This window comes from Ovis canadensis, chromosome 2, assembly GCF_042477335.2.
Source record: "Ovis canadensis isolate MfBH-ARS-UI-01 breed Bighorn chromosome 2, ARS-UI_OviCan_v2, whole genome shotgun sequence".
Lineage (NCBI taxonomy): Eukaryota > Metazoa > Chordata > Mammalia > Artiodactyla > Bovidae > Ovis > Ovis canadensis.
The window spans coordinates 88430213-88444011 of NC_091246.1; the positions used below are offsets into that span (position 1 = coordinate 88430213).

General features: G+C 44.7%; 1 protein-coding gene across 1 annotated transcript in view; it reads left to right on the forward strand.

Annotated features, from left to right (window-relative positions):
• Positions 1–12700, forward strand: part of ACER2 (alkaline ceramidase 2) — a 53083-nt gene extending 40383 nt beyond the window's left edge. Inside the window, exon 6 of the mRNA XM_069576649.1 lies at positions 11060–12700. Within this exon, the coding sequence (XP_069432750.1) occupies positions 11060–11114 (55 nt within the window). The 3' untranslated portion in view covers positions 11115–12700. The remainder of the gene's footprint in view (positions 1–11059) is intronic.
• Positions 12701–13799: the final 1099 nt, after the last annotated feature.

A 13799-nucleotide genomic window follows, 5' to 3' on the forward strand; every position in this document is an offset into this window, starting at 1 on the left:
AGAACGTGAGGCAGAGAGAGAAAGAGAGTGTGTGTGAGAGAGAGGGAGACTCAAGGTGATTGTGCTGCTAGTCCGAGAGATCCCCTCACCAACTTGTACCAAGGGCAGGGATACACCTGTGCCAGAGTGCCGGGCTGGTGATGGGTGGATGGGGGCGGAGCCGGACAAGTAATGCGCCTTGGTCTTGCGAGGGGGAAAAGGGGAGCGCTGCCCAGAGAGTGCCCACCAGGGGGCAGTGCAGCCCCGCACACGGCGCAGGGCCCAGGGTGGCCGTGAACCCAGCCTCCCGTGTAGGCCGCAGAGGGTTCTCCCAGGCGTGCTGCTCTCTGCAGTTGGATTCTTTCTGTCAAACTGCCAAGACTGCCCTTGGGCTGCAGAGATTCCGGTCCCAGGGTTAGGGTCTGCACTCTGTGAAGGCCCCTCAAACCCAGATTCCAGAGAATGGATTTACCCCAAAGCTGGTGACACCTTCTGTTCTGGGCCGCTCACCTGCAGGAGTCCACCCTGAGCCCTTGCTCCTTTTTACAACTGTTAGCTAATTAGGACCTCCTCTATAGCACAGAGGATTCTACTCGCTACTCTACAATGCCATATATAGGAAAATCTAAAAAAGTGGATGTATGTTGGTGTATAATCCATTTACTTTGCTGGATTTATGAAATTAGCACAACATTGTAAATCAGTTATACTCCAATACATTTTTTTTAAAAAAAAATAAATGTTTCTTTTTTTTGAGACATATACCGCGAATTATGAGTGATTGCATAACAAATTAACCCAACACAAAATTATAACAGGGCTTCTCAGGCGGAGCTACTGGTAAAGAACCCACCTCCTAATGCAGGAGATATAAGAGATGCGGGTTCGATCCCTGGGTTGGGAAGATCCCCTGAAGAAGGAAATGGCAACCCACGCCAGTATTCTTGCCTGGAGAAGCCCATGGACAGAGGAGCCTGGCAGGCTACAGTCTATGGGGTTGCAAAGAGTCAGACACGACTGAAGCAACTAAGGAGGCATGCAAGTTATAACAAAAACAAGTATTTACCATCTTTCAGTTTCTGTGGGTCAGGAATTAAGCAGGGGCTTGGCTCAGCAGTTCTGACTTAGGGTTCATCAGGAGTTTCAGTGAGATGATAGCTTAGGATTTTGGGTATGAGATCTGGTTAGGAATCTCTGAGCCTGTTTTCTCATCTGCAAAATGGAGATAATAGAAGTACTCTTAGGGTTGTCATGAGGATTAGTGAAATAATTTTCACGTGGCAGAAATGGCCAATTGCCTACCTCAGGTGCAGTTCCCTCCTCTTTCTTTGCAATAGAGGCTCCAGTGTTAAGCTGTAAAGATGGATGTCTGCCTGGAATAAAAGTCTACATTCTCCTTTCCCCCCCCATCCCTTCTGTGTGAGTAGATAGAAGTGGCAGCTTTCAGGAAACTTCTTGTGATGGTACTTTTATGGGTCAGCCTGACTGGGCAAAGGGATGCTCTGATAGCTGGTAAAACATTATTTCTGGGTGTGTCTGTGAGGGTGTTTCTTTCTTTCTTTTTTTTTTTTTCTCAGCTTCAGTAAGTGTCTTTATTGACTTTTAAATGGTACATTTGGGTAAGTCTTTTTTTTTTTTTTTTACTTTACAATACTGTATTGGTTTTGCCATACATCAACATGAATCCGCCACAGGTGTACATAAGTTCCCACTCCTGAACCCCCCTCCCACCTCCCTCCCCATACCATCCCTCTGGGTTATCCCAGTGCACCAGCCCCAAGAATCCTGTATCCTGCATCGAACCTCGACTGGCGATTCGTTTCTTATATGATATTATACATGTTTCAATACCATTCTCCCAAATCATCCCACCCTCTCCCTCTCCCAAAAAGTCTGTTCTGTACATCTGTGTCTCTTTTGCTGTCTTGCATACGGGGTTATCATTACCATCTTTCTAAATTCCATATATATGTGTTAGTATACTGTATTGGTGTTTTTCTTTCTGACTTACTTCACTCTGTATAATCGGCTCCAGTTTCATCCACTTCATTAGAACTGATTCAAATGTATTCGTTTGATGGCTGAGTAATACTCCATTGTGTATATGTACCACAGCTTTCTTATCCATTCATCTGCCAATGGACATCTAGGTTGTTTCCATGTCCTGGCTATTATAAACAGTGCTGTGATGAACATTGGGGTACACGTGTCTCTTTTAATTCTGGTTTCCTTGGTGTGTATGCCCAGTAGTGGAATTGCTGGGTCATAAGGCAGTTCTATTTCCAGTTTTTTAAGGAATCTCCACCCTGTTCTCCATAGTGGCTGTACTAGTTTGCATTCCCACCAACAGTGTAGGAGGGTCCCCTTTTCTCCACACTGTGAGGGTGTTTCTGAGATTAGCATTTGAGTTGGTAGACAGAGTAAAGAGGATTGCCCTCACTAATGTGGGCAAGCTTTGTCCAGTCCTTGGATGGTTTGAATTGAGCAAATAGGCAGAGGAAGGACAAATTTGCCCTCTCTGCTTGAGCTGGGGTGTCCGTCTTCTCTTGTGCCCAGATGTTGTTGCTGCTGGTTCTCTGGCTTTTGATCTGGGACCAGCTTACACTGTTGCCTCTCCTGGCTCTTCGGTCTTTACATTTAGACTGAAGCTACATGACCAGTTTTCCTTGACCTTTACCTTACAGAGGCAGATTGTGGGACTTCTCAGTCTCTATAATTGCGTGAGCCAACCGCAATAAATTTCTCTCTCTTTCTACCCTCTTGGTTCTAATTTTCTGGAGAACCTGAGTAGTACTTCTTTTAAAAGCAACTGCTATCTCTATTTATTTCTTTTGTTGTTTCCCTTCTTTTGTTTGACTTCCTGGAATGTGGATGTGGTGGCTGGAGCTCTGGTCACCATCTTGGAACATGAGGTCAAGCAGCCAACGGTTGGGATGAGAGAATGGTGAGTTGGAAGGAGTCTAGGTTCCTAAAAGTTTTGTGAAGTTGCCATACCAGCCCTGCATGGCCTACATTATACAGAAATACATTTTCACCCTGTGTTTAAGCAACTGTTACTTGGGTTTTTTGGGGGGGCGGTTTTGGCTCATGCAGCTGAGCTGAGCATCCTACCTGACTACACCCTTGGCAAGTGATAAGTAGGTACTCACGTGGTGGCTCAGATGGTGAAGAATGCTCTTGCAATGCAGGAGACCCAGGTTCAATCCCTGCGTAAGAAAGATCCCCTGGAGAAAGAAATAGCAACCCACTCCAGTATTCTTGCTGGGAGAATTGCGTGGACAGAGGAGCCTGGGGGACCGCAGTCCATGGAGGTCACAAAGAGCCAGACACGACTGAGCAACTAACACAGGAGGTGCTCAGCACACAGGCAAGTGTTTTGAATATTCAAAGCTGGGGTTGGAACAGCCAACTAGACCTCATAGCTTGGATATGGGGAGTTAACAGCCAGGATGGCAGGGAAAGATCAGTGGGGCCAAGAGGCCTGGGCCATAGTTTCAGCTCTTCTTTCAACCTTCATTTTATTTTCTTTAATAGAGACTGGACTACTTTCGGTGTTTTCAAAACTAGTCAGCAGCAGAAATTGTTTTTTCACATGGAAGTAAGTGGTATTTCTGACCTACCCAGGGATGATTCCCCTGGAGAAGGAAATGGCACTCCACTCCAGTATTCTTGGCTGGGAAATCCCATGGACAGAGGAGCCTGGTGGGCTATGGTCCAGGGGGTTGCAAAGAGTTGGACACGACTGAGTGACCTAGCACACACGCTCTAGAAGCAGCAGTAAAGGAGGTAAAGGAGACAGCAAGCCTTCACTGTCTTGGGTTTCTTGAGGCCTCCAGTTCTAAGTGTGCTGAGACCGGAGCCTGTAGCTTCATCTTACAGCAAGAAAAGCCCAGGGCTACATTACCTTATCTCAGGAGTCTTTTCCCCTTGTGGTTTTAGGCTGAGTATCACATTGCATTTGCCAGGAGTCAACGTGAAGCCACACAACTCAGACTGGAACTTGAACTCACTTTTTTTTTTAAAGTTTATTTCTTTTTAATTGATTGCTTTCAATTGAAATTGTGCACTTGGTCTCAGGACTTAGTGAAGCTCAAGTTCTTTATGTCTCGTTGAAGAATTCAATGAGAAACAAATTGATAGGTAAGAAGTGGATTTACTCAGAGTTGCACATTCCATGGATAGAATGCAGTCTGTCTCAAAAGGCAGGAGTGGCCCCAGGGCACAGGATTTTCTTGAAAAGTGAGTATGGCTGAGGGAGAAATACTCCACAGACAGAATGTGGGTCCACTCAGAAGGTGAGAAGCCCTGGGGGTAGTTAGTTTTTATGGAGGTGAATAAATTTTTTAAATTTATTTTTTAATTGGAGAATTGCTTTACAATGTTGTATTGATTTCTGCTGTATAACAACACAAATAAGCCATAATTATACATATATCACACTCCTTTCTAGCCTTCCAGGTGTGAGTAATTTCATAGGCTAATGAGTGGAAGGATTATCACAATTATCTTGAAGAAGGGGCCGGGATTTCCACTATTTGGGCCACCGCCCACTTTTTGGCCTGTTATGGTCGGCCCTGAACTATCCTGGTGCCTGTGGGTGTTTATGTGTTACAGTGAGTGTGTAATGAGCCTCAAGGTCCCCTCGAAGGCAAATCTTTCTCCATTTTGTGCCAGATCAGTTCTAACCAGTTTTTGTGTTATCCTCGATGGATATGTAGGGATTCCCTGGGGGTACAATGGCAAAGAATCTGCCTGCCAATACAGGAGATGCCGGAGATTCGGGTTCGATCCCTGGGACGGGAAGATCCCCTGGTGAAGGAAATGGCAACCCACTGCAGTATTCTTGCCTGAAAAAATCCCACGGGCAGAGGAGCCTGGCAGGCTACAGTCTGTGGGGTTGCAGAGTCGGTCGGACATGACTGAGCACGCACCTATGCACCATGGTTATGCCGTTCTTTTAAAGACTGTGCCCTGCCCTCTTCCCTCCTGTGTCAGGGAGACATCAGAAACAAAGGCCATGTGAAATTTTATTTTCCTGGTGCTGCAGGATTGGAAATGGCATCTCCTCTGGCCACTTAAGCCATGGGTGAGGGAATTATGCAATGGATCAATAAGATGAGGACAAAGACATACATCCTGTATTTAAAGTAGTGTGTTACAGACTGTATTGTAAAAACCTTGCTCTAAATTACAAACCCCTTGAGCTCATTGTCATGGTTGGACCACAAAGAAGGCTGAACACTGAAGAATTGATGCTTTTGAGCCATGGTGTTGGAGAAGACTCTTGAGACTCCCTTGGACTGCAAGGAGATCAAACCAGTCAGTCCTAAAGGAAATCAGTCCAGAATATTCATTAGAAGGACTGATGCTGAAGCTGAAGCTCCAATACTTTGGCCACCTGGTTTGAAGAGCCGGCTCATTAGAAAAGACCCCAATGCTGGGAAGGATTGAAGATAGGAGGAGAAGGGGACGACAGGAGAAGATGCTTGGATGGCATCACTGACTCAATGGACATGAGTTTGAGCAAACTCTGGGAGATGGATACAGGGAAGCCTGGCGTGCTGCCATCTGTGGGGTCACAAAGACTCCGACACTACTGAGCGACTGAACAACAGCTGTTCATTGTTAAGGTCAATAACTGTGTACTTGATCACATTGTCTAAGGAAGGGTAAGGTGATCCACAGACTTTCAGTGAACGTGTCATTGACTCATTGTTTCTTCTTTAATGGTCAACTGTTGGGCTTTTGTGTTTTTCTTATTGAGTTAAGAAAGCTTTTAGTAAGGAAGTGAGCCCTCTGAATTTGCTATTTACTGATATTGTTATTTAACATGCAAGTGTTTGAAAGTGGTCACGTTTGTACATCTTTTCTTTAAAAACTGCAAACTTCTCTGTGTGTGCCAGGCATCCAGGCATGGCTGTCTGGAGTCCTTTTCAAGCATCAGTCCATTGAATTCTCACAACAACAAGAGGTAGGTATTGCTATCGTGCAATACCCATTTAACAATTAAGGCGGTGGTTCTCAGCCTAATTCCCACCTAGCATGCCCATGGGAAGCCCTGTACCTACAAGTTCTAGAGGCCCACAAATGGCTAGTTCTGTTAACAGGTAGGGTAGTGGGTACCCAGAGAAAGAAAATCAGACATGACTTTCTTGACATAAGAGAAGCCATTTTTGGCCTAGGTCATTTTGTGATGTAAGTCTGGTCACAATGCTTGCCCTTGAAGAGGTCTCCGTAATAATGGTCTTAAGGGAACAAAACTGCTTTGGGCATGAGGAGCAGCATAGCAAAGATGATAGATGGTTGTAAAGACTCTCAGCTCTGCATCAGTGGTAAAGACTAGCCTGAAGCATTGTTTTGAGCTGATTTGCAGAATTTAATCCCCCTCAGGCGCTCAGCCTCCAGAACTGGAACCTAAGGGATGATAATGTTCACCTTTTCTGATCCAACTGATTTCAATCCACTGAAGTTTGGACTCTATGGCCCAAGCTTCTTTATGAATATGTATCTACCCTTTAGCTTAAGAATTCCCCAATTTTGCTGTCTGAGGAGATACTGCATTGGGAGAAAGTGAAAGTGAATTCGCTCAGTCGTGTCTGACTCTTTGTGACCCCATGGACTGTAGCCTACCAGGCTCCTCCCTCCATGGGATTCTCCAGGCAAGAGTACTGGAGTGGGTTGCCATTTCCTTCTCCAGGGGATTTTCCCGACCCAGGGATCGAACCCGTGTCTCCTGCATTCCAGGCAGACACTCTAACCTCTGAGCCACCAGGGAAGCCCCCAGGTATTCTCTTTACTTGCTGCAAGTAATAAATCCTTCCTTCTCTTGCTCCTTGGCTTGTTTGTGTCTGTTAGCTTGACACCTGCCAAGTGAACCCAGCTTTTTAAAAAATTTATCTTTAATTGAAGGATAATTGCTTTTACTGGAATGCAAAAGTAGGAAGTCAGGAGATACATGGAGTAACAAGCAAATTTGGCCTTGGAGTACAAAATGAAGCAGGTCAAAGGCTAACAGAGTTTTGCCAGGAGAATGCACTGGTCATAGCAAACACCCTCTTCCAACAACACAAGAGAAGACTCTACACATGGACATCACCAGATGGTCAACACCAAACTCAGATTGATTATATTCTTTGCAGCCAAAGATGGAGAAGCTCTATACAATCAGCAAAAACAAGACCAGGAGCTGACTGTGGCTCAGATCATGAACTCCTTATTGCCAAATTCAGACATAAATTGAAGAAAGTAGGGAAAACCACTAGATCATTCAGGTATGACCTAAATCAAATCCCTAATGATTATACAGTGGAAGTGAGAAATAGATTCAAGGGATTAGATCTGATAGAGTGCCTGAAGAACTATGAATGGAGGTTCGTGACATTGTACAGGAGGCAGTGATCAAGACCATCCCCAAGAAAAAGAATGCAAAAAGGCTAAATGGTTGTCTGAGGAGGCCTTACAAATAGCTGAGAAAAGAACAGATGCAGAAGGCAAAGGAGAAAAGGAAAGATATACCCATTTGAATGCAGAGTTCCAAAGAATAACAAAGAGAGATAAGAAAGCCTTCCTCAAGTGATCAATGCAAAGAAATAGAGGAAAACAATAGAATGGGAAAGGCTAGAAATCTCTTCAAGAAAATTAGAGATACCAAGGGGACATTTCATGCAAATATGGACACAATAAAGGACAGAAATAGTATGGACCTAACAGAAGCAGAAGATATTTAAGAAAAGGTGGCAAGAATATACCAAAGAACTATACAAAAAAGATCTTCATGGTCAAATAACCACAATGGTGTCATCACTCACCTAGAGCCAGACATCCTGGAATGCGAAGTCAAGTGGGCCTTAGGAAGTGTCACTACAAACAAAGCTAGTGGAGGTGATGGAATTCCAGCTGAGTTATTTCAAATCCTAAAAGATGATGCTGTGAAAGTGCTGCACTCAATATGCCAGCAAATTTGGAAAACTCTACAGTGGCCACAGGACTGGAAAATGTCACTTTTCATTCCAGTCCCTAAGAAAGGCAATGCCAAAGAATGTTCAAACTACTGCACAATTGCACTTATCTCCCCCACTAGCAAAATAATCCTCAAAATTCTCCAAGCCAGGGATTCAACAGTAGGTGAACCATGAACTTCCAGATATTCAAGCTAGACTTAGAAAAGGCAGAGAAACCAGAGATGAAACTGGCAACATCTGCTGGATCATCGAAAAAGCAAGAGAGTTCCAGAAAAACATCTACTTCTGCTTTATTGACTACGCCAAAGCCTTTGACTGTGTGGATCACAACAAACTGTGGAAAGTTCTTAAAGAGATGGGAATACCAGACCACCTGATCTGCCTCCTGAGAAATCTGTATGCAGGTTAAGAAGCAACAGTTAGAACTGGACATGGAACAACAGACTGGTTCCAAATTGGGAAAGGAGTACGTCAAACCTGTACATTGTCACCCCACTTATTTAACTTCTATGCAGAGTACATCATGAGAAACACTGGGCTGCATGAAGCACAAGCTGGAATCAAGATTGCTGGGGGAAATATCAATAACCTCAGATATGCAGATAACACCACCTTTATGGCAGAAAGCAAAGAAGAACTAAAGAGCTTCTTTATGAAAGTGAAAGAGGAGAGTGAAAAAGTTGGCTTAAAACTCAACATTCAGAGAAGTGAGATCATAGCATGCAGTCCCATCACTTCATGGCAAATAGATGGGGAAACAATGGAAACAGTGACAGACTTTATTTTTTTGGACTCCAAAATCATTGCAGATGGTGACTGCAGCCTTGAAATTAAAAGATGCTTACTCCTTGGAAGAGAAGCTATGACCAACCTAGACAGCATATTAAAAAGCAGAGACATTACTTTGCCAACAAAGGTCTGTCTAGTCAAAGCTCTGGTTTTCCAGTAGTCATGTATGGATGTGAGAGTTGGACTATAAAGAAAGTTGAGCACTGAAGAATTGAGGCTTTTGAAGTGTGGTGTTGGAGAAGACTTTTGAGAGTCCCTTGGATTGCAAGGAGATCCAACCAGTCCATCCTAAAGGAAATCAGTCCTGAATATTCATTGGAAGGACTGATGTTGAAGCTGAAGCTCCAATACTTTGGCCACCTGATGCGAAGAACTGACTCATTGGAAAAGACCTTAATGCTGGGAAAGATTGAAGGCAGGAGGGGAAGGGGACAGCAGAGGATGAGATGGTTGGATGGCATCACTGACCCTATGGGCGTGAGTTTGAGGAAGCTCTGGGAGTTGGTGATGGACAGGAAGCCTGGTGTGCTGTAGTCCATGGGGTCGCCAAGAGTCAGACACGCCTGAGTGACTGAACTGAATTGAACTACTTTACAATATTGTGTTGGTATCTGCCATACATCAATATGAATCAGCCATAGGTATCCTTATGTCCCCTCCCTCCCACCTCCCACCCCTCTAGGTTGTCACAGAGCACGGGTTTGAGCTCCCTGAGTCATAGAGCAAATTCCCGCTGGCTATCTATTTTCCACGTGGTAGTGGATATGCTTCCAGGCTGCTCTCTCCATTCGTCCCACCCTCTCCTTCCCCACTGTGTCCACAAGTCCTTTCTCTGTGTCTGCATCTCCGCTGCTGCCCTGCAGACAGGTTCATCAGTACCATCTTTCTAGATTCCACATGTATGCATTAATATATGGTATTTGTTTTTCTCTTTCTGACTTACTTCACTTTGTCTCATAGGCTCTAGGTTTGTCCACCTCATTAGAACTGACTCAAATGCATTCCTTTTTACAGCTAAGTAATGTTCCATCGTATATATGTATCACATCTTCTTATCAGATTCATCTGTCAATGGACATCTATGTTTCTTCCATGTCCTAGCTATCGTAATCAGTGCTGCAATGAACACTGGGGTACATGTATCTTTTTCAATTCTGGTTTCCTCAGGACATATGCCCAGTAGTGGGATTGCTGGGTCATATGGTAGCTTTAATCCTAGTCTTTTAAGGAATCTCCATACTATTCTCCATAGAGGGTGTATCAATTTGCATTCCCACCAAAAGAAGGTGAACCTAGTTTTTCAGGTAACAATTTTCTCTAAGGATGGAAGCGTTACTATATATCTCTCCCAAGAACATAAGCCATGTAGACATGTGTGTATCAGGCTCTGTCACTGGAGCTTAAGATAAGGCATTCTTGGAACTTCCCTGGTGACTCACTGGCTAAGACTCTTTGTTCCCTATGCGGGGGCCCAGGTTCAATCCCTGGTCAGGGAACTAGATCCTGCATGCTGCAACTAAAAAAAATATTGATGCTGCTATTGCAACTAAAGATCCCGCATGTATAACTAAGACCTGTTTAGCCACATACATAAATATTGAAAAAAATCCAAAATATTCCCAGAAAACCATCAGTTGGGAATTTTGTGTCTTTTGATCATGAGCTGCCTGTTCTTTCTTGTTTCCTGCAATATATCTTTCTCTGTTCCCAGCTCTGTTTCTACTTGTTTGTCTTTTCTGCGTGTTGGACACATGAATGAGTTCAACAGCAAATGGATGACACTAAGCTGGAGAAGGCAATGGCAACCCACTCCAGTACTCTTGCCTGGAAAATCCCATGGACAGAGGAGCCTGGTAGGCTGCAGTCCATGGGGTCGCGAAGAGTCGGGCATGACTGAGCAACCTCACTTTCACTTTTCGCTTTCATGCATTGGAGAAGGAAATGGCAACCCACTCCAGTGTTCTTGCCTGGAGAATCCCATGGACAGCGGAGCCTAATGGGCTGCCGTCTATGGGGTCGCACAGAGTCGGACACAACTGCAGCGACTTAGCAGTAGCAGCAAGCTGGTGATAAGCGACCTTGCTGATGTAAATGCTGAGAGACATTTTTGACTACTCTTACAGCTCAGATGGTAGAGAATCTGCCTGCAATGAAGGAGACCCAAGTTTGACCCCTGGGTTGGGAAGATCTCCTGGAGCAGGGAATGGCTCCTCACTCCAGTATTCTTGCCTGGAGAGCTCCATGGACAGAGGAGCCCAGTGGGCTACAGTCCGTGGGGTCGCAAAGAGTCAGACACCACTGAGCGACTAACTTACTTTTCATATTTGCAGCTCACTGACTGACCAGATCCCTCCAAGTCAACTGAACGTGCCTCCACATTTATGAACTCCATCACCTGGCCCCCTTCTAGGCTCCCTTCTCTCCTTCCAAAATGCACACCACCCACACTGAATACCCTCCCAGTAGTCAAGTATAGATGTGAGAGCTGGACTGTAAAGAAGGCTGAGCACTGACGAATTGATGCTTTCAAACTGTGGTGCTGGAGACTACTCTTGAGTCCCTTGGACAGCAAGAAACTCAAATCAGTCAATCCTAAAGAAAATCAAAACTGAATATTCATTGGAAGGACTCATGCTGAAGCTCCAATAATCTGGCCACCTGATGTGAAGAGCTGACTCATTGGAAAAGCTTCTGATGCTGGGAAAGATTGAGGGCAGGAGGAGAAGGGGACGACAGAGGATGAGATGGTTGGATGGCATCACTGACTCGATGGACATGAGTTGGAGCAAACTACGGGAGATAGTGAAGGACAGGGAGGCCTGGCGTGCTGCAGTCTCCCGGGTGGCAAAGAGTCAGACAGGACTTTTGTTGTGACTTCACTTTCACTTTTCACTTTCATGCATTGGAGAAGGAAATGGCAACCCACTCCAGTGTTCTTGCCTGGAGAATCCCAGGGACAGGGGAGCCTGGTGGGCTGCCGTCTGTGGGGTTGCACAGTCAGACACGACTGAAGCGACTTAGCAGCAGCAGCAGACGCTGAAAAACACTCTGTGGCCAGTGGCGACACCTAGTGGCCAAAGCGGCGGCAACAGCCAAGGAACCAGGATTCCTGGTTTTCTCTCCTGGTGTGTAGGTGTTTGCTCAGTCTTTTTGTGACCCCATGGACTGTAGCCCGCCAGGCTCCTGTGTCCATTGGATTTCCCAGGCAAGAATACTGGAGTGGCTTGCCATTCCCTCCTCCAGGGGGATCTTCTGACCCTTGGACAAAAGAAACCCTCAAGGAGACTATGAGATTTCCCAGCAGGGAGGACCCCTGTGCAAGAGAAGAAAGAGAGGTGAGATAAGGGCTCAGAGTCAAGTGGTTTGAATTATTAAAAGGAAGTGACTTCATTTGCTGCCCTAAGCTAGGTACAGGCATTAAGGATTGATGGCTGCTTTCATCATGTAAAAGGATGGAAGGAGAACAGACATTTTCTGCCTCCTGTAGTTTTGCCAAGAGAATCAAACCTCAGTCAAGCTACCAATCAAGCCACCAATTTGAAGGAACTTTGTGATGTATTCATGAATATGCCGTCAGCACATCTAGACTGTGGGAGCCTGTGCAGATCAAATGGGCCAGGTTCTTTCACAGATAGATTTAAAGAAAAGTAGGGACGCTTCCAGATTATAAGATACAAGATTGGAAGAGACTTAAAAGGCATGTCAAAGCTTTTAAAATATTCCAACTAAACCACAGTGTCTATAGATACACATTTGGCTGAAAAACCCACTTAGTAATGGTGGGATATTGCTGACCTGCTGGGGGAGAAAGGAGGGGAACTGTGGTTGGAATGAGGGACCTAGCTGGGCTTCTGGGGTGGCTGCAGTGGTCTGTGTCTTGACCTAAAGGCAATTGCCTTGGAATAATTCAAGTCACACATTTATATTGTTACCTGTGTTTTATTTAAAATATAATTTTTTTTTCAATGAAAGAAGAGTGATGCTGGTGAGTCGTAATCCTGAAAGGAGAGCACCTCTACCCTTGGTGAGGACAACACTGGTATTTTGGGGATAAAGGAGTAGTGACCTATAAGTGGGTGGATGCAAGTTCACTGAGGTTTGCAAAATGGTGATATCCTATCACTTCTTTTTCATTTCATAGCTGGAGTACTTCATAAAGAGAAAATTCCCCTACATACTATTGGTTACCCAGTGATAAAGACCATATAGGGAAGGCAGGATCAATCTTTGATTCTTTCCCTTTACTACTTTTCAGGATTAAAAACTTGGTTCCTTGCCATCCTTCAGAAGGGACTGTATGTATGTAATTATGAACACATGGATTTAAATGTATTTGATGGGCTTCAAAGCCAGCACAGTTGTTATCACTTATACTCAATTTGTTCCATCTTGCGTCAGTGAGAACCTCAAGTTGATTCTTTAATTTTTCTGATAGGATCCTGGTAATTGGCTGTTTGCTTGTTACCAGTAGGATGGTGTATTGTCCTTTTGTCTGTTTCCGACCCAGACTCACACTCAGCCATACTCAGAGAAACCCTGTTTACCTGTTTTTATTTTAGTGAGACATATTTCAAAGCCTAATCTAGGTTCTAGGGATGACCACTGCCAGTGGTTTGGTCACCACTGTTAGCCCTTTTCGGTGGACAGAGGTACTGGACATTTTAAAGTCATGAGAGGGTTGAGAGTTGCTCTCTGTATATGGTCTATAATAAAGCTTTTTTTTTTAAGCCCTCGCTGACCTTAAGTTTCCTGGAATCATTGTTTATGAGTGGGGGTATCAGCTTTGCCATGAGCCAAATTCTGGTCTTAGACCTGGTGTTCTACCGACCCAATTCTTCTGTTGAGTGTTGGTTAGAAATAGTACGACCGCCTCACTCCTTGTCCTCAGTTGGCACACGGTTGCCACACAGAGACTTGTGTGGAGGCTGTCTCCTCCACAGTGAGGAAGTTGTCACTCTAGATGAGTGTCCCGGAGTTTTTTACTTAAACAATTTTTATTCTAAGTTCTTTTATTTTTTTTTAAAGCTGTGCTGGATCTTTGTGGTGGCATGTGGGATCTTAGCTCCTGGA